This window comes from Artemia sp. Qi Xiang Cuo, chromosome 3 (assembly GCF_049724085.1).
Source record: "Artemia sp. Qi Xiang Cuo chromosome 3, ASM4972408v1, whole genome shotgun sequence".
NCBI lineage: Eukaryota > Metazoa > Arthropoda > Branchiopoda > Anostraca > Artemiidae > Artemia > Artemia sp. Qi Xiang Cuo.
In genome coordinates, this window is record NC_142796.1 from 66,112,217 (window position 1) to 66,131,626 (window position 19,410).

Genomic DNA, 19,410 nt, shown 5'->3' on the forward strand with positions numbered 1-19,410 from the left:
ATGAGGACTGTAAATTGTCTAGAATAAATCAAATAAGAATTTTAGACCGTTATAGCTCATCCTAGGAAGACGGAAAAATAATCTAAAACAAAAACATCTTTTGTATTTCTCGATTTTCTTGATCTAAGACGAATTTTCCATTCTAATTTAGAAATGTGGTTTATTAAAACCCAACATAAAGATCAATTTTTGAATGGACTGAAATTTCTGATTGAACATCAAAATTGTTATTTATCAAGATCTAGAAAGAAGTTGATTATCCAATTTGCCAAGAATCAGAGAGTGAAATTAAGTATAAGATTTCAACTTCCTCTCATTCCGATATAATACAAGTTATTTGGATTAGTAAGTAAATCGCCATCGCTGCTCACCTTCAAAAAATTCAAGAAGGTTGTTCTTCCCGCTTGCAGTAGCGGGCTGTTCTAAAATTTTGTATGTTTTTGCCGATTGTCATCCCTATCTTTCCCCTTTTTCATCCCTTTTGTTTTTTCTTTTTGAGAAGTATGCATTTTTGTTTTTGCTTGTTTCTCATGTTAAAGGAGACGCATTTAGCTTACCTCTCAGTCTCCCTTGTTCTAAGTTGATTTCTATAAATTGTGTTATGTCAATTCAAATAAAATTCATATTCATATTTATTAGATTGTTTTATTTAATTTTGTATTCGTTTTTAATGAACCTGACTCTTTCCTTGTGAATCTCCCTTTAACTCTTTCCTTATTACTAATTTTGGCCCCTTTCCTGCTTTAATGGGCTCTAGTCCAGATTGACTGTTTTCTCTCAGACTTTTAATATGTCAGCACAATGTTTTATTATTATACCGTCCGGTTGCATCTTCTAGATCTTCAGCAATTTTATCCATGGCCTCCACTTCACACCTCCTGAATTCATATTTTAGTGCTTTCTCCGCTTTCCTTATATTCCTCTTTTTTTCATATGCTATCGCTCAAATGTTTCTTGTGCATGCCCCTCCTCCTCTCTACTAAAATCGAAGCATTTTCACTAATATTCCTAGTTTCGTTTCTAACTTTCCTCCATCTGCATCTTCACCAACTCCTCTAATTATTCCATCTATCTTTTACATTCTTAAATTTTAGACCCTCTAGTTTAGTATTCAACTGCTCTTGGAATGTTTCTCTCAAATTCTTATCCTGGAGTGTACGAAGGTCATAACTTACAGGAAGGTAGTTAATCTTCCTAAATTTAAGCTTTAGATTAGCCCTAGTCTTTACTAGATGGTGATATCTTCATTTTTAAAATCAGTAACAACACTTTTGCACAGTCTAGTATCTTAAATCGTTCCTGCCAGCCTTCAGTTTATAGTAAAATAATGAATAAGGCTAGTCGTCTTACCATCATGCGAATACCATGCTAACTTATCGGCCATTTTAATGTCCAAACACTATTTTGGTTATAACTAGATAACCTACAAAATTGCAGCATTCGATAACCGTTACTATTTTCTTTTCCTACACCAAATTTACCTAGGCTAGGATTCCAGCTATCCCTGTTTCTACTGACCTGGGCATTAAAATCCCATAATGAAAATACTATAGGCTATTTCTCCCTGGGATCCTGTCTAATTGTTTCTGTAGCTGTAAGTACAATTTATCTGAGTCACTACTATCTCCATCAGTCGGTTCTACAGGATCATATACTACTATCACTGATACCCTGCCCTTTTTAGTAGTAAAATGAGCATCTAGTATTCTATTATTAATGTCTTTCCAACCTAAACAAGACTTGGCAGATTCCTTATTCATCATGAGCAGTACTCCCTGCCTATACACCCCATCCTTCCTGCCTGAGTAAATAAATTGTTTATCGCCTGAGTAAATAAATTGTATATCACCTAATTTCATGTTTCCTATCCCAAGGATATTTGTTTCTGAAAAGCCTGCTAAGTCCTGTTCAAAGCGTCTGAATTTATCAGTGAAAATGTCTGTAAGATAGTTGTTTTTTAACGTCGTAACATTCCAAGTTACAATTTTCATATTATTCAAGTCATTGAAATTATTATTTCAAGTCACCTGAGGAAAATTAATTGTGCCAGAACTAATGCAGGACGGGGACCAACACATCGTCTCAAGTCTTCACGAAGCCCTTAAGCCGGCTTAGAACCGGACAGCTTGAAGTCCCTGGGACCTCATGTATGAATAGAGGCTTTGTGTAATCCAGGGCCCATTTTGGTTACAACATGGTTTTCCACGCTTGACGATGCTCTTCTATCAAAAAGAGTTGAAATCCTGTCCAAGCAATCTCAAGCCTATTACTCCGACTCATTTTATATTCATGCCTGCAAATATTATACGATTATGGAGGGGCAGCCAATAAAAGATAACATAGCTTGGAAAAGGTTTTTTGGCACAATAAAAGGTTACCAAAGCAAACAAAACCCAGAAGAATTATCCAAAAATAAGAATTCAGTAGAAATGCCATGTCGTTTACTAGGCTATAATTTCCTTGTGTAGCTTTTTTCTAGGTTGTAGTTACTGCTGTAATCATGAAAGTACACTGGAGAAACCGTCACCCGTTGTACAGTGTCACGTGATTGTTTTGAGATCCCTGATGGACTGAGTTTACGGGTTGTACCATTTACATAAAAAGCAATTTTATATTAGACAGTATTCTATATTTCTTTTAAGGTTGCTCGCAATTTTAATTACAAATTGGAATTTGTGGGAAGGTGTATTGAAATTTTGCTGGTTTTCATCGAAATGTAACCTATCTTCTTCTTCCTTTCTTCTTTTTCTTCTCTGAAAAATACCAAACTGACAAACAACTTTGGACTGGTTCATGGAAGCAAAGAATCAATTTTAAAATTGAAGTAAAAAAAGGCTTTACTTAATAAATCTTACAATTATCATTTTCTTCTTTTCAGGATGCTTACGTTACCTTACTGCCTAAAAACTTGTCAGGTTTGCGAGTATGGAATAAGCGCTATCCTATTAGTATAACTTTTCCTGACCGTCAAACCGAAACAAAAACGGAAGTGCAACCAGACCATGGAGAATTTGAAGTCGTCGAACAAGATTGCTGCGAAGAAAAGACTCTTATATTATTTGCCCGAACAGATAGAACTAAAGACCGTTGGTAAGTCTTGGCATCTAAAGTCAATGGAATACAGGGTTCTCATCTATTATATTAGCAAATGATGTTTTGTTCTTATGAAACTGGAATCATATTTTAATGTTTTTACATTTTATTCTATGCGTTGAGTATTTTTCATGTATAGCAGAGTTATTTGTTTTCAGCTGGCTTGCAGGAACCATATCATATGATTCCTTGAACCATGTGGAATCTATTTTTAGTCTTACAATACCAACAGGCATCCTACCAAAGTCAGGCCTAATAAAATCAGAATATCTTCAGAAATTCTTTTGTGAATTTGGTTAGAACCATCGAATTATCATATAATCAAATCATTATAAATGCCACTAATTCTAGCGATATTTGAATATCTATACTAACCAACAAAAAGGAAAAGTTTGAAGAACAATTTTCACCAAAATATAGGCAAGCAAATTTCTGATAATTAATTTTAATCGTTGCACATTTTTTTATGAGAACGTTATTTGGTATAACTGGAACACAGTATATACCTGAATATAATCCGCGCTTTGGGTAGACTTGGTAAAAAGCGATATGTCTCTCGTGCATTATTAATTGTTTTATTTTTTTCGGATTTGTAGGGCGGATAATCATGGAAATTGGGGGAAGCTCATTTGAGCACAAACTGAAAGTTCCTTTGCCCTTTTTAAAGGTCAAAAACTTATCGAAGGATAACCAACTGTCCATTGAGCACCCCTTGTGTTCCCGAATGCCCCCCTCCCACTGCCAAATATCTGTTTCTATATCCCAAAAATTAATCATAATACTTAGGTGGATTTCCGCCTGAAATTGGCCTATCTGAATACCTTATTGGTAAATTTTACATACTTTTATCTTGTGGTAACTTAAAACAATTCCTAAGTGAGCTGTAAGCTGTCAATTGGGAGATAAGATCAATTATTCCTCTAAGTTTGAAGATTCTTTTTCATCAAACTTAAAGATAAGTGTAGTATTGTGAATTTTTTTGGGAATTTGCCATGGTGGGGTAGCCTCATTTGTCCCTCTCCTGCTCTAAGTTATGATGTTTTTGGTTTATCATTTTTTCTTCGCTTATATTTTTTATCTTTATTTTTGTTGGATATTAAAGTAAGGTATCAATAGATAGTCTTCTTTTTGAGTTCAGCTCCGTGTTGGCTTTATTCAATTATTTGTGTTTATTTATTTTGTGTGAAATAAAAATCTTGAATCTGCCACGACCTTCTTCGCCCTCTCATGCTCTAAGTCGTCGTTTTTTGTTGTTTTTTCCTGTTTCTTTGTCCCTTTTTTTTCTTTTGGTGGAGTAAAAATTTTTTAAGAGAATGTCTTCGATTCAAGTTTAGCCCCCCTTTGGTTCTACTATTTTTGGTTGTTTGTTTTCTGAGTTAAATAACAATCTTGAAAAATCTCGTGATTCCCTTTCACTCACTCGCTTCTTCTTTGGTTCGTTTTAAAACATATAGACTCCCCTCCGTGAATTTGAAAGAGCTATATTTTCAATGAGAGTTGAAATCCCTTTTACAGAAAATAGGCTTAAATTTAAATAATAAGAAAAGTATTACTTACCCTTGACGACAGGGTTTCGCTATCTTTTTTTAAGTATAGCATGTTGTGCATTTGTCACACCTGGGTAGCCTACTTTGTCCCTTTTTCCTCTCTGGGACAAATGCTCATATGCTCAGCTCTTTCTGGTACTAAAGAAAATCAATTTTTTTCTGAATCGAAATGCCAGAAGACAGAAGATTTTGATATTTATTAGAACAGAGGAATAATAAAATCAAGCCCTGTCACACTTTCCTTAAAAAAGAAATTAATGATATTAATTTAAATCTGAATTTCGTGAAATTAAAGAAATTAAAAATAGTTTAATTATACTTAAAAAAAAGATAAGATCCTATCGTCAATGCTGAATAATCAAAACCAAACCACTGGTTGTGATGTTTTTTGTTTTTTTTTTATTTGTGTCTTTCGGTTGATTATAATGTATATTAAGAAAATAGGTTGCCTTCGATTCGAGCTTAGCTCTCTTTTGGCTCTATTTGAATATTTGTGTCTGTTTATTTTGTGTGTTAAATAAAATCTTGAACCTTCGTAAAAATATTTGAATACTTCCTTAAAATGTGTCTAATTTCGATTGTACTTCTTTGCTGCTCAGTACTTCATGCTGCTTCATTGATTTTCTTGATTTTCTTTCATGATTTCATGATTTCACTTGATTTCAGATGATCATGATTTCACTTGATTTTCTTTTCTCAGTACTTCATTGATTTTCTGTTCAGGATTAAAGTGGCTCAACGTGTACATTTTACGTAACTGAAATAAATTTGAAAAACAAAATTCAAAGGTAGAATTTGTAACATGTGATTTAAAAATCACATGTATTTATTACACTGAGCACAACAGCATTAAAACTTTTCATTTTTTCATTTTATTCGTTATTACGCTTTATTATTACGTTTATTAACGGAATTTAGTACCAAAGTGCTTTCTAATTCTAGGCTTCGCCTATTCATTGCAGCAGCTAAAAACCAGAGTTCAAGTGATGAAGATGAAGGTGATCGAAAATTGAACTTCACAGAATATATGACGCACATCCTATCTACTAAGGTAATATGTCTCCTGAAGCTCTTTTTCATTTCCATAACTGCCCTCTGGACCACGCCCGGCGGGGGGGGAGGGAGGGTGTTCAAAAGCATGAAACATTACCTTATAGGTCCAATTTTCATCGCGTGACCTTTTGGACTAACCTTGGGAGGGATTTCCCCAAAATCGTTATGTTTTGGGTGTGCTTATTGCCATTTTGATATCTATAGACTGGGAGATAAGTTGGATTGCGCAAAGATCGTTTAACTTTCTAAATTTTTGTTAAAAATACCTAGTATGTAATTTTATGTTACTCCTTACATATTCTGGATGCGTCTAAGTGCGGTTATCTTAACTTCTTGAGTAAATTTTGCAAAATTTTGTGGAATTTTCTTAAAGTTCCTGGCAACGATGCTCAATAGTAGAGATAAAGGTATTATCATAGAATATTCAGACTGGTAAGATTGATGAATAATTCGTTACATTGAAAAGGAAAAAATACTGCCATTCGGTGACTGTATGTCCTACCATCTAGTGATTATATGTCCTGTAATGAGCATTGTTCCCAATTTATTAATCGCCAAAAAAAGAAACAAAACACAGTGTGTATATCTTTTATAGTTGTGTTTTTTATAGTTTATACCTTGCCCCAATACAACCGAAAATGAAAAATACGTGTTAAACTATTAACTATGTTAATTTCAAATTAAAAAAAAAAAAAAATTTATCGTATTCCTAAAAAAAGAGCTTTAAAATTCTTGAAAATAGTGGCAGATCGAAACAAAAAGCATAGCGGTATCACTAACGAATATAGTTGGAATCACCATAGTTGAAATTTTGTAACCAGAGTTTATAAGCCCTCTGTCTTCTCGTCAGGGTTAACATGCAACTGGAAAATCATAGAGAAATAATTAAAGGCTCCTTTGAAATCTAATACCATCTTCCTACTTTGTAAAGTCACTTTAAGGTTTATGTTGTCCGTCAAATTTTTTGCATATATTTTCTGCTCCCTTACGGTTTTAATATATCAACAAGATATGGAATTTTTTTTTGTTCTATAGGTGAGGTTCAGCTCTGTCCATCTACCAGATTAAATTTTGAAATTTGGGTCTACAGTGTTTTTTAGATTAAAAATACGTTGAAATTTAGTTGAAAAACATTGAAAAAGGATAGTTTTTCTATTTTTTTTAAAGCCAGTTTAGATCCTTCTCGAAGAAAAATTTAAAGTAATATCATTATTCTGCCTTGGGGAATGATTAGATCTGAGACTAATGAGTCCAGTGATATAAGTATCTTCTCTTTTTGCTGCAAGATACAGCCGCATGCTTGTCGCAAAGTCGCTTGTTTTAGGGTGGATATACCTTAATAATACTAAAGTAAACAACAATTATTCACAACAAAAAAAAATACATTTTTTGTGTTGTTTCCGTACTATATCTATAAGAAATACACCATTAGGATCACTACGGTCGTAAAACCTTAATTGGAGGTCTCGTTTCCTCGATTTTGCAAAAAAGGGCGCTATGTGTATAAATGTTGCAAGCATGATGTGCGTCATACTTCATGAGTTTGTCCTAGTAACCAGTTAATGATTGATCATTACCTAGTTGGAACTATTGTAGCAGTAGTTCCAACAGGACCACTGCCCTTAGTAGCCGAAAACTAACGAATTGTGTTTTTGAGAAAATTTTCAAATATAAATGATCGCTATTTTAAAATTGAAACTAATTGAGTAATAGTAACTAACTAAACGTAAAAATAAAAAGTAATGACGGTGAAATTAGTAATTGGGTGTATTTCTTTTTTTTTCCTTTATTAGTAAAGGAGACATAACGAGATAACTCTGTGTCTCCTTTCTATAAAATGTATGTATAGTATTTTGTTCAGTAAAGTCAAGTAAAAGAAACTTACACAATCGTATATTTCTTAAAAAATTTAGGAAAAATCAGGATTTAAATTTTCAAGGGACAATAGTGAAGAAGCGTGGGTGTCAAAGATCAAGTAGTTGTCTTTGAGAATCAGCGGATTACTGTTGGAAATTTTACAGACAAAAAGTGTTATGAAATTGAACTAATTAATTTTAGCTTATTTATTCAATTGACAAAACTGACAAAAAATAAATCTTAGGAAATTAGGGTTTGCATGTATGAATAGACCTAAAATATGCTGTAGGGGTAAAAAAAAGTTTTTACTTTGAGTTCTTTCGTACTTTAAGTTTACAAAATATTAAACTTGCAGCCATTTAATCTATAGTGAATGGAATTTGTAAGGTGTAAGGTAAATGGAATTTGGTGATTTAGAGTTCAAATAATCTTTGGTTTATACTTAGACAATTACGATGAAGTTAGTGTAACTGTACAGTGGCATCGCAGAATGGGGTCCGGATCTTATTTTCAGTATTCTATGAATTAGCAATAAAAAATAGTAGAAAAAGCAATGTTTCCACCCTTTCCACCAGATGACGCATATTTTTTAAAAGAAAGTTAAATAGGGTAGTGATACATAAAAGCCTGCTGATTAATTACACCAGTTCAACAAGTTGGAGGCATTAAACTGGGTCCATGGACCCTTCAACATTCCCAGCTCCTTTCATCAGGAACTTCTCACAGAAAGGTAGGCCTACTGCACCTACTTCAAACTGGATTTACCCCACGTTATGCAAATGGTAGGATTAGGCAATCAAAGTGGGCGAGGGTTCCTCCATTGACGTCTCACCCAGCACCAAGGTAGGCATGTTGCACTTCGTTTCCACAAAAATCGCCCAAGAGCTGTTTTACTGACCAAATTGTGATTTTGTTAAGGCTGTGATAAAATCGTGGCACTTCATTTCGTGATTTTATAGACTCGCTTTTTTTTGTAGTGACGCGTCGAAAGATTGTGATTTTTCGCCTCCTTGAGAGATTGTGATTGTTTTGTTAAGATTTTTCGGGGCGAAAAATCGTGGCGCTTCATCTCGTGATTCCCCAGGCTTAATTTTCTGTAGTGGCTAATCGAAAGATTGTGATTTTCTTGCCACGTCGAAAGGTCGTGATTTTCCCATGAAGAAATATTTTTCGTGGGAAAAAATCGTGGTTCTCCATAGTGTGATTATACAGAGTAAGTTCTTCGGAATAACTGGTCGAAAGTACTGTGAGTCGGGTGTACCTCTATATCTTTATCCGACGTATCTGACAATAATTAAAGGCCCCAAATTTCCAAAGAAACACTTTGAAAAATTTACACTAATTCTCACTGAAAGCCATCCAATTAAGTTAATTCACTTGATGAATAACATGTGTGATAAAAGCGAGTTTGCAAAACCAGAATTATTTGCCTTCAGTTATAATAGCCTCAGAAATTTTGCTGCCCTCAAAGAAAATGAGTAAGTACAGCTTTTATACGCTCAACTTAAATCAAAAGAAGAAAAAAAGATGAAATTCCACCGTGGCTTATTTTTTAGTAACATCTTAATAGTGTTTTTTCGTGAACTTTGATTTTGTCTGATTTTGGGATAAAGCATTTCTTTCAATCTGATCTATACTTACTTTTTATGTTTGAGGATGCTCAAAGTTAAATCACAAAAAGAAGAAATTACACCGTAGCTATTTTTCAAAAAAATCTTTGTGATCTTTTTTTTTTCATGTAATTTAAATTTTTGAATTCTAAAAAAAAGAAATTTAACTGCTTTTCAATTTTCCCTTTGTTCATTCTGTTTAGTAACTTATTTTTTCGTTTTTTAGACTAAGGCAGATGATTTAGAATGCGGAATGCAAGATCCCTTATTATGGTTCAATGCATTCAAGGGAAGAATTTTGTATGATTTTCTTACAACCGAAAGGTGGAAAGAATATGTTAAGAACAAAATGGAAAAAAAGCTGCTAAGAATAAAGGTAATTCTTTGATTTTTAAATAGAACTTGTTGAGTGGAAAGAAGCTATATGGGAGACTTGACTCCAAACCACCCTCCTATTCACCACGGAGATATTACTAACAATATAGTTGGCGGAAGATAAATTTTGTGTCTGAATTTATGATAATACGCAATATACTTACAAAGTTCTTACGGCTTTTTAGTAATAATTTTTATTTTAGAGCTTATTTTTTCATTCATTCAATAGAATTGGATAAAAGTGTGCGTATTTGCCAACCTTTAAGATTTGGATTACTTGACTATACCTGATTGAAATAAATCTTGGCTTTTCATTTGTTTTTAGGTTAGAATTAAAATGCAATTGTGTATTTGTACATTCATTTAGGCTCAAATACATTTACATTTAGGAACAACACTAGGTTCACGCAGAAAAAATTACGGTGATAAGGAATATCAAAGAGGCGCTGACTTTCCGCCACCTTATCTACATCTTTAAACGTCACGTGTGCCGCACAGTTTCGCTGCCCTTGGCGTGGTCCCAAAATGCTTAGATAATTTCTTAGACCATACTGCTTTTCCATTTAAATTTTAAAAGGGAAAAACGAGTTTAATTAATCAAGCAATGAACAAAACGTACTAAAAACAAAACATAACAAAAAACATTAATTAAAAAATTTCCGAATATTTCAACTCCACATCCGAGAGTCTTTATCAATGGGAAAAAAAGAGAGAAAACACAAATAAATTTAAATAGTTAGAAAAAAAACACAACTAGAAAAAGAAAAAAAATACAAAACGAATAAATAAAACTCACATTCTAAACAATTCCAGAAGTGCAAAAACTGTAATTGTCTGCCCAATCACCAACAATCGGATGTCACTAGTACAACAGATATTTCTCCTCTGTAAATTCAGATTGGCAAATGAGATCTATTAAGAATAAAAACTATATGTTGTACTAGTGACATATGATTGTTGGTGATTAGGTAGACAATTACAGTTTTTGCACTTCTGGAATTGTTTAGAATGTGAGTTTTATTTCTTTGGTTTGTCTTTTTTTCTCTTCTTCTTGTTGTGTTGTTGTTTTCTAAACATATAAATTTATTTGTGTTTTCTCTCTCTTCCCCCGACCCTGTTGATTAAGACTCCCGGATGTAGAATTGAAATCTATGAAAATTGTTTAATTAATGTTTTTTTGTTGTGTTTTGTTTTTAGTAAGTTTTGTTCACTGCTGGATTAATTAACCCCGTTTTTCTCTTAAATCCCATAATTCTTAGCACAGTTCCGCCACGTTTCACACCCGCTACCTGGTGTACATGATTTTTTAGAGAGAGTGACCCCACGGGCAAAGTGCTTGAATTGTATCAACAAAGTTAAAGTTGCCAAGAATGCAGAAAAAATTTGCCTAGTTGCTTGATAAAAGTCAAGTTTGCCACCTTGTGTGCATGATTTTTAGAGAGAGCGACCCCTTGGGCCAACCCTTGAATCGTATCAACAAAGTTAAAGTTGCCAAGAATGCAGAAAAAATTTGCCTTGTCGCTTGATAAAAGTAAAGTTTGCCACCTTGTGTGCACGATTTTTAGAGAGAGCGACCCCTTGGGCCAAGTCCTTGAATTGTATCAACAAAGTTAAAGTTGCCAAGAATGCAGAAAAAATTTGCCTTGTTGCTTGATAAAAGTTAAGTTTGCCACCTTGTGTGCACGATTTTTAGAGAGAGCGACCCCTTGGGCCAAGTCCTTGAATTGTATCAACAAAGTTAAAGTTGCCAAGAATGCAGAAAAAATTTGCCTAGTTGCTTGATAAAAGTCAAGTTTGCCACCTTGTGTGCATGATTTTTAGAGAGAGCGACCCCTTGGGCCAAGTCCTTGAATCGTATCAACAAAGTTAAAGTTGCCAAGAATGCAGAAAAAATTTGCCTTGTTGCTTGATAAAAGTTAAGTTTGCCACCTTGTGTGCATGATTTTTAGAGAGAGCGACCCCTTGGGCCAAGTCCTTGAATCGTATCAACAAAGTTAAAGTTGCCAAGAATGCAGAAAAAATTTGCCTTGTCGCTTGATAAAAGTTAAGTTTGCCACCTAGTGTGCATGATTTTTAGAGAGAGCGACCCCTTGGGCAAAGTCCTTGAATCGTATCAACAAAGTTAAAGTTGCCAAGAATGCAGAAAAAATTTGCCTCGTTGCTGGATAAAAGTTAAGTTTGCCACCTTGTGTGCATGATTTTTAGAGAGAGTGACCCCTAGGGCAAAGTGCTTGAATTGTATCAACAAAGTTAAAGTTGCCCAGAATGCCGAAAAAATTTGCCTAGTCGCTTGATAAAAGTCAAATTTGCCACCTTGTGTGCATGATTTTTAGAGAGAGCGACCCCTTGGGCCAAGTCCTTGAATCGTATCAACAAAGTTAAAGTTGCCAAGAATGCAGAAAAAATTTGCCTTGTCGCTTGATAAAAGTTAAGTTTGCCACCTTGTGTGCATGATTTTTAGAGAGAGCGACCCCTTGGGCCAAGTCCTTGAATTGTATCAACAAAGTTAAAGTTGCCAAGAATGCAGAAAAAATTTGCCTCGTTGCTTGATAAAAGTTAAGTTTGCCACCTTGTGTGCATGATTTTTAGAGATAGCGACCCCTCGGGCAAAGTCATTGAATTATATCAATAAAGTTAAAGTTGCCAAGAATGCAGAAAAAATTTGCTTAGTTGCTGGATAAAAGTTAAGTTTGCCACCTTGTGTGCATGATTTTTAGAGAGAGCGAACCCTCGGCCAAAATCATTGAATTATATCAATAAAGTTAAAGTTGCCAAGAATCCAGAAAAAATTTTCCTAGTTGCTTGATAAAAGTCAAGTTTGCAACCTTGTGTGCATGATTTTTAGAGAGAGCGACCCCTCGGGCAAAGTCATTGAATTATATCAATAAAGTTAAAGTTGCCAAGAATGCCAAAGAAATTTGCCTAGTTGCTTGATAAAAGTCAAGTTTGCCACCTTGTGTGAATGATTTTTAGAGAGAGCGACCCCTTGGGCCAAGTCCTTGAATTGTATCAAAAAAGTTAAAGTTGCCAAGAATGCAGAAAAAATTTGCCTCGTTGCTTGATAAAAGTTAAGTTTGCCACCTTGTGTGCATGATTTTTAGAGAGAGCGACCCCTTGGGCCAAGTCCTTGAATTGTATCAACAAAGTTAAAGTTGCCAAGAATGCAGAAAAAATTTGCCTCATTGCTTGATAAAAGTTAAGTTTGCCACCTTGTGTGCATGATTTTTAGAGAGAGCGACCCCTCGGGCAAAGTCATTGAATTATATCAATAAAGTTAAAGTTGCCAAGAATGCATAAAAAATTTGCCTCGTTGTTTGATAAAAGTTAAGTTTGCCACCTTGTGTGCATGATTTTTAGAGAGAGCGACCTCTCGGGCAAAGTCATTGAATTATATCAATAAAGTTAAAGTTGCCAAGAATGCAGAAAAAATTTGCCTCGTTGCTTGATAAAAGTTAAGTTTGCCACCTTGTGTGCATGATTTTTAGAGAGAGCGACCCCTCGGGCAAAGTCATTGAATTATATCAATAAAGTTAAAGTTGCCAATAATGCAGAAAAAATTTGCCTCGTTGCTGGATAAAAGTTAAGTTTGCCACCTTGTGTGCATTATTTTTAGAGAGAGCGACCCCTCGGGCAAAGTCATTGAATTATATCAATAAAGGTAAAGTTGCCAAGAATGCAGAAAAAATTTGCCTCGTTGCTTGATAAAAGTTAAGTTTGCCACCTTGTGTGCATGATTTTTAGAGAGAGCGACCCCTCGGGCAAAGTCATTGGATTATATCAATAAAGTTAAAGTTGCCAAGAATGTAAAAAAAATTTCCCTAGTTGCTTGATAAAAGTCAAGTTTGCCACCTTGTGTGCATGATTTTTAGAGAGAGAGACCCCTTGGGCCAAGTCCTTGAATTGTATCAACAAAGTTAAAGTTGCCAAGAATGCAGAAAAAATTCGCCTTGTTGCTTGATAAAAGTTAAGTTTGTCACCTTGTTTGCAGGATTTTTAGAGAGAGCGACCCCTTGGGCCAAGTCCTTGAATTTTATCAACAAAGTTAAAGTTGCCAAGAATGCAGAAAAAATTTGCCTCGTTGCTTGATAAAAGTTAAGTTTGCCACCTTGTGTGCATGATTTTTAGAGAGAGCGACCCCTCGGGCAAAGTAATTTAATTATATCAATAAAGTTAATATTGCCAAGAATGCAAAAAAAAATTTGCCTCGTTGTTTGATAAAAGTTAAGTTTGCCACCTTGTGTGCATGATTTTTAGAGAGAGCGACCCCTCGGGCAAAGTCATTGAATTATATCAAAAAAGTTAAAGTTGCAAAGAATGCAGAAAAAATTTGCCTCGTTGCTTGATAAAAGTTAAGTTTGCCACCTTGTGTGCATGATTTTTAGAGAGAGCGACCCCTCGGGCAAAGTCATTGAATTATATCAATAAAGTTAAAGTTGCCAAGAATGCAGAAAAAATTTGCCTCGTTGTTTGATAAAAGTTAAGTTTGCCACCTTGTGTGCGTGATTTTTAGAGAGAGCGACCCCTCGGGCAAAGTCATTGAATTATATCAGTAAAGTTAAAGTTGCCAAGAATGCAGAAAAAATTTGCTTCGTTGTTGGATAAAAGTTAAGTTTGCCACCTTGTGTGCATGATTTTTAGAGAGAGCGACCCCTCGGCCAAAGTCATTGAATTATATCAGTAAAGTTAAAGTTGCCAAGAATCCAGAAAAAATTTTCCTCGTTGCTTGATAAAAGTTAAGTTTGCCACCTTGTGTGCATGATTTTTAGAGAGAGTGACCCCTCGGGCAAAGTCATTGAATTATACCAATAAAGTTAAAGTTGCCAAGAATGCCGAAAACATTTGCCTAGTTGCTTGATAAAAGTCAAGTTTGCCACCTTGTGTGAATGATTTTTAGAGAGAGCGACCCCTTGGGCCAAGTCCTTGAATTGTATCAACAAAGTTAAAGTTGCCAAGAATGCAGAAAAAATTTGCCTTGTCGCTTGATAAAAGTTAAGTTTGCCACCTTGTGTGCATGATTTTTAGAGAGAGAGACCCCTAGGGCCAAGTCCTTGAATTGTATCAACAAAGTTAAAGTTGCCAAGAATGCAGAAAAAATTTGCCTCGTTGCTTGATAAAAGTTAAGTTTGCCACCTTGTGTGCATGATTTTTAGAGAGAGCGACCCCTCGGGCAAAGTCATTGAATTATATCAATAAAGTTAAAGTTGCCAAGAATGCATAAAAAATTTGCCTCGTTGATTGATAAAAGTTAAGTTTGCCACCTTGTGTGCATGATTTTTAGAGAGAGCGACCTCTCGGGCAAAGTCATTGAATTATATCAATAAAGGTAAAGTTGCCAAGAATGCAGAAACAATTTGCCTCGTTGCTTGATAAAAGTTAAGTTTGCCACCTTGTGTGCATGATTTTTAGAGAGAGCGACCCCTCGGGCAAAGTCATTGAATTATATCAATAAAGTTAAAGTTGCCAAGAATGCAGAAAAAATTTGCCTCGTTGCTTGATAAAAGTTAAGTTTGCCACCTTGTGTGCATGATTTTTAGAGAGAGCGACCCCTCGGGCAAAGTCATTGAATTATATCAATAAAGGTAAAGTTGCCAAGAATGCAGAAAAAATTTGCCTCGTTGCTTGATAAAAGTTAAGTTTGCCACCTTGTGTGCATGATTTTTAGAGAGAGCGACCCCTCGGGCAAAGTCATTGGATTATATCAATAAAGTTAAATTTGCCAAGAATGTCAAAAAAATTTGCCTAGTTGCTTGATAAAAGTTAAGTTTGCCACCTTGTGTGCATGATTTTTAGAGAGAGCGACCCCTTGGGCAAAGTCCTTGAATTGTATCAACAAAGTTAAAGTTGCCAAGAATGCAGAAAAAATTTGCCTTGTTGCTTGATAAAAGTTAAGTTTGCCACCTTGTTTGCATGATTTTTAGAGAGAGCGACCCCTTGGGCCAAGTCATTGAATTTTATCAACAAAGTTAAAGTTGCCAAGAATGCAGAAAAAATTTTCCTCGTTGCTTGATAAAAGTTAAGTTTGCCACCTTGTGTGCATGATTTTTAGAGAGAGCGACCCCTCGGGCAAAGTCATTGAATTATATCAATAAAGTTAATATTGCCAAGAATGCAAAAAAAAATTTGCCTCGTTGTTTGATAAAAGTTAAGTTTGCCACCTTGTGTGCATAATTTTTAGAGAGAGCGACCCCTCGGGCAAAGTCATTGAATTATATCAATAAAGTTAAAGTTGCCAAGAATGCAGAAAAAATTTGCCTCGTTGCTTGATAAAAGTTAAGTTTGCCAGCTTGTGTGCATGATTTTTAGAGAGAGTGACCCCTCGGGCAAAGTCATTGAATTATATCAATAAAGTTAAAGTTGCCAAGAATGCAGAAAAAGTTTGCCTCGTTGCTTGATAAAAGTTAAGTTTTCCACCTTGTGTGCATGATTTTTTGAGAGAGCGACCCCTCGGGCAAAGTCATTGAATTATATTAATAAAGTTAAAGTTGCCAAGAATGCAGAAAAAATTTGCCTAGTTGCTTGATAAAAGTCAAGTTTGCCACCTTGTGTGCATGATTTTTAGAGAGAGCGACCCCTCGGGCCAAGTCCTTGAATTGTATCAACAAATTTAAAGTTGCCAAGAATGCAGAAAAAATTTGCCTTGTTGCTTGATAAAAATTAAGTTTGCCACCTTTGTCCATGAGTTATAGATAGAGGGACCCCTCGGGCAAAGTCCTTGAATTGTATCAACAAAGTTAAAGTTGCCAAGAATGCAGAAAAAATTTGCCTCGTTGATTGATAAAAGTTAAGTTTGCCACCTTTGTCCATGATTTTTAGATAGAGCGACCCCTCGGGAAAAGTCCTTGTATTGTATCAAAAAAGTTGTTGCAAAGAATGCAGAAAAAATTTGCCTTGTTGATTGATAAAAGTTACGTTTGCCACCTTTGTCTTTGATTTTTAGATAGAGCGACCCCTCGGGCAAAGTCCTTGAATTGTATCAACAAAGATAACGTTGCCAAGAATGCCGAAAAAATTTGCTTCGTTGCTTGATAAAAGTCAAGTTTGCCACCTTGTTTGCATGATTTTTAGAGTGAGCGACCCGTCGGGCAAAGTCATTGAATTATATCAATAAAGTTAAAGTTGCCAAGAATGCAGAAAAAATTTGCCTCGTTGCTTGATAAAAGTTAAGTTTGCCACCTTTGTCCATGATTTTTAGATAACGCGACCCCTCGGGCAAAGTCCTTGCCCGAGCGACTCCAAAAGTCCTATCAATAAAGTTAAAGTTGCCAAGAATGCAGAAAAAATTTGCCTCGTTGCTTGATAAAAGTTTGCCACCTTTGTCCATGATTTTTAGATAGATCGACCCCTCGGGCAAAGTCCTTGAATTGTATCAACAAAGTTAAAGTTGCCAAGACTGCCGAAAAAATTTGCCTAGTTGCTTGATAAAAGTCAAGTTTGCCACCTTGTGTGCATGATTTTTAGAGAGAGCGACCCCTTGGGCCAAGTCCTTGAATTGTATCAACAAAGTTAAAGTTGCTAAGAATGCAAAAAAAATTTGCCTTGTTGCTTGATAAAAGTTGAGTTTGCCACCTTTGTCCATGATTTTTAGATAGAGGGACCCCTCGGGCAAAGTCCTTGAATTGTATCAACAAAGTTAAAGTTGCCAAGAATGCAGAAAAATTTGCCTCGTTGCTTGATAAAAGTTAATTTTGCCACCTTTGTCCATGATTCTTAGATAGAGCGACCCCTCGGGCAAAGTCCTTGATTTATATCAACAAAGTTAAAGTTGCAAAGAATGCTGAAAAAATTTGCCTTGTTGCTTGATAAAAGTTAAGTTTGCCACCTTTGTCTATGATTTTTAGATAGAGCGACCCGTCGGGCAAAGTCCTTGAATTGTATCAACAAAGATAACGTTGCCATGAATGCCGAAAAAATTTGCCTCGTTGCTTGATAAAAGTCAATTTTGCCACCTTGTGTGCATGATTTTTAGAGAGAGCGACCCCTCGGGCAAAGTCATTGATTTATATCAATAAAGTTAAAGTTGCCAAGAATGTCGAAAAAATTTGCCTAGTTGCTTGATAAAAGTTAAGTTAGCCACCTTTGTCCATGTTTTTTAGATAGAGCGACCCCTCGGGCAAAGTTTTTGAATAGTATCAACAAAGTTAACGTTGCCAAGAATGCCGAAAAAATTTGCCTAGTTGCTTGATAAAAGTCAAGTTTGCAACCTTGTGTGCATGATTTTTAGAGAGAGCGACCCCTCGGGCAAAGTCATTGAATTATATCAATAAAGTTAAAGTTGCCAAGAATGCAGAAAAATTTGCCTCGTTGCTTGATAAAAGTTAAATTTGCCACCTTTGTCCATGTGTATTAGATAGAGCGACCCCTCGGGCAAAGTCCTTGCCCAGCGACCCCGAAAGTCCTATCAATAAAGTTAAAGTTGCTAAGAATGCAGAAAAATTTGCCTCATGGCTTGATAAAAGTTACGTTTGCCACCTTTGTCCATGATTTTTAGATAGATCGACCCCTCGGGCAAAGTCCTTGAATTGTATCAACAAAGTTAAAGTTGCCAAGAATGCCGAAAAAATTTGCCTAGTTGCTTGATAAAAGTCAAGTTTGCCACCTTGTGTGCATGATTTTTAGAGAGAGCGACCCCTTGGGCCAAGTCCTTGAATTGTATCAACAAAGTTAAAGTTGCTAAGAATGCAGAAAAAATTTACCTCGTTGCTTGATAAAAGTTAAGTTTGCCACCTTTGTCCATGATTTTTAGATAGAGGGACCCCTCGGGCAAAGTCCTTGAATTGTATCAGTAAAGTTGAAGTTGCCAAGAATGCAGAAAAAATTTGCCTCGTTGCTTGATAAAAGTTAAGTTTGCCACCTTTGTCCATGATTTTTAGATAGAGCGACCCCTAGGGCAAAGTCCTTGAATTGTATCAACAAAGTTAAAGTTGCAAAGAATGCAGAAAAAATTTGCCTAGTTGCTTGATAAAAGTCAAGTTAGCCACCTTGTGTGCATGATTTTTAGAGAGAGTGACTCCTAGGGCAAAGTCCTTGAATTGTATCAAGAAAGTTAAAGTTGCCAAGAATGCAGAAAAAATTTGCCTCGTTGCTTGATAAAAAGTTAAGTTTGCCACCTTTGTCCATGATTTTTAGATAGAGGGACCCCTCGGGCAAAGTCCTTGAATTGTATCAACAAAGTTAAAGTTGCCAAGAATGCAGAAAAAATTTGCCTCGTTGCTTGATAAAAGTTAAGTTTGCCACCTTTGTCCATGATTTTTAGATAGAGTGATCCCTCGGGCAAAGTCCTTGAATTGTATCAACAAAATTAAAGTTGCCAAGAATGCCGAAAAAATTTTCCTAGTTGCTTGATAATAGGCAAGTTTGCCACCTTTGTCCATGATTTTTAGAGAGAGCGATCCCTAGGGCAAAGTCCTTGAATTGTATCAACCAAGTTAAAGTTGCAAAGAATGCAGAAAAAATTTGCTTAGTTGCTTGATAAAAGTCAAGTTTGCCACCTCGTGTGCTTGATTTTTAGAGAGAGCGACCCCTAGGGCAAAGTCCTTGAATTGTATCAACAAAGTTAAAGTTGCCAAGAATGCAGAAAAAAGTTGCCTCGTTGCTTGATAAAAGTTGAGTTTGCCACCTTTGTCCATGATTTTTAGATAGAGTGACCCCTCGGGCAAAGTCCTTGAATTGTATCAAAAAAGTTAAAGTTGCCAAGAATGCAGAAAAAATTTGCTTCGTTGCTTGATAAAAGTTAACTTTAACACCTTTGTCCATGATTTTTAGATAGAGTGACCCCTCGGGCAAAGTCCGTAAATTGCTCAAAAAGTTAGAGTTGCCAAGAATGCAGAAAAAACTTGCCTCGTTGCTTGATAAAAGTCAAGTTTTCCACCTTGTGT

At 35.4% G+C, this 19,410-nt stretch overlaps 1 protein-coding gene across 1 annotated transcript in view; it reads left to right on the forward strand.

The window, feature by feature from the left end:
* Positions 1–19,410, forward strand: part of LOC148954426 (testis-expressed protein 2) — a 74,874-nt gene that overhangs the window by 26,010 nt on the left and 29,454 nt on the right. Inside the window, exons 3-5 of the mRNA XM_089086491.1 lie at positions 2,879–3,090; positions 5,583–5,691; positions 9,387–9,536. Of these exons, the coding sequence (XP_088942617.1) occupies positions 2,879–3,090; positions 5,583–5,691; positions 9,387–9,536 (471 nt within the window). The remainder of the gene's footprint in view (positions 1–2,878; positions 3,091–5,582; positions 5,692–9,386; positions 9,537–19,410) is intronic.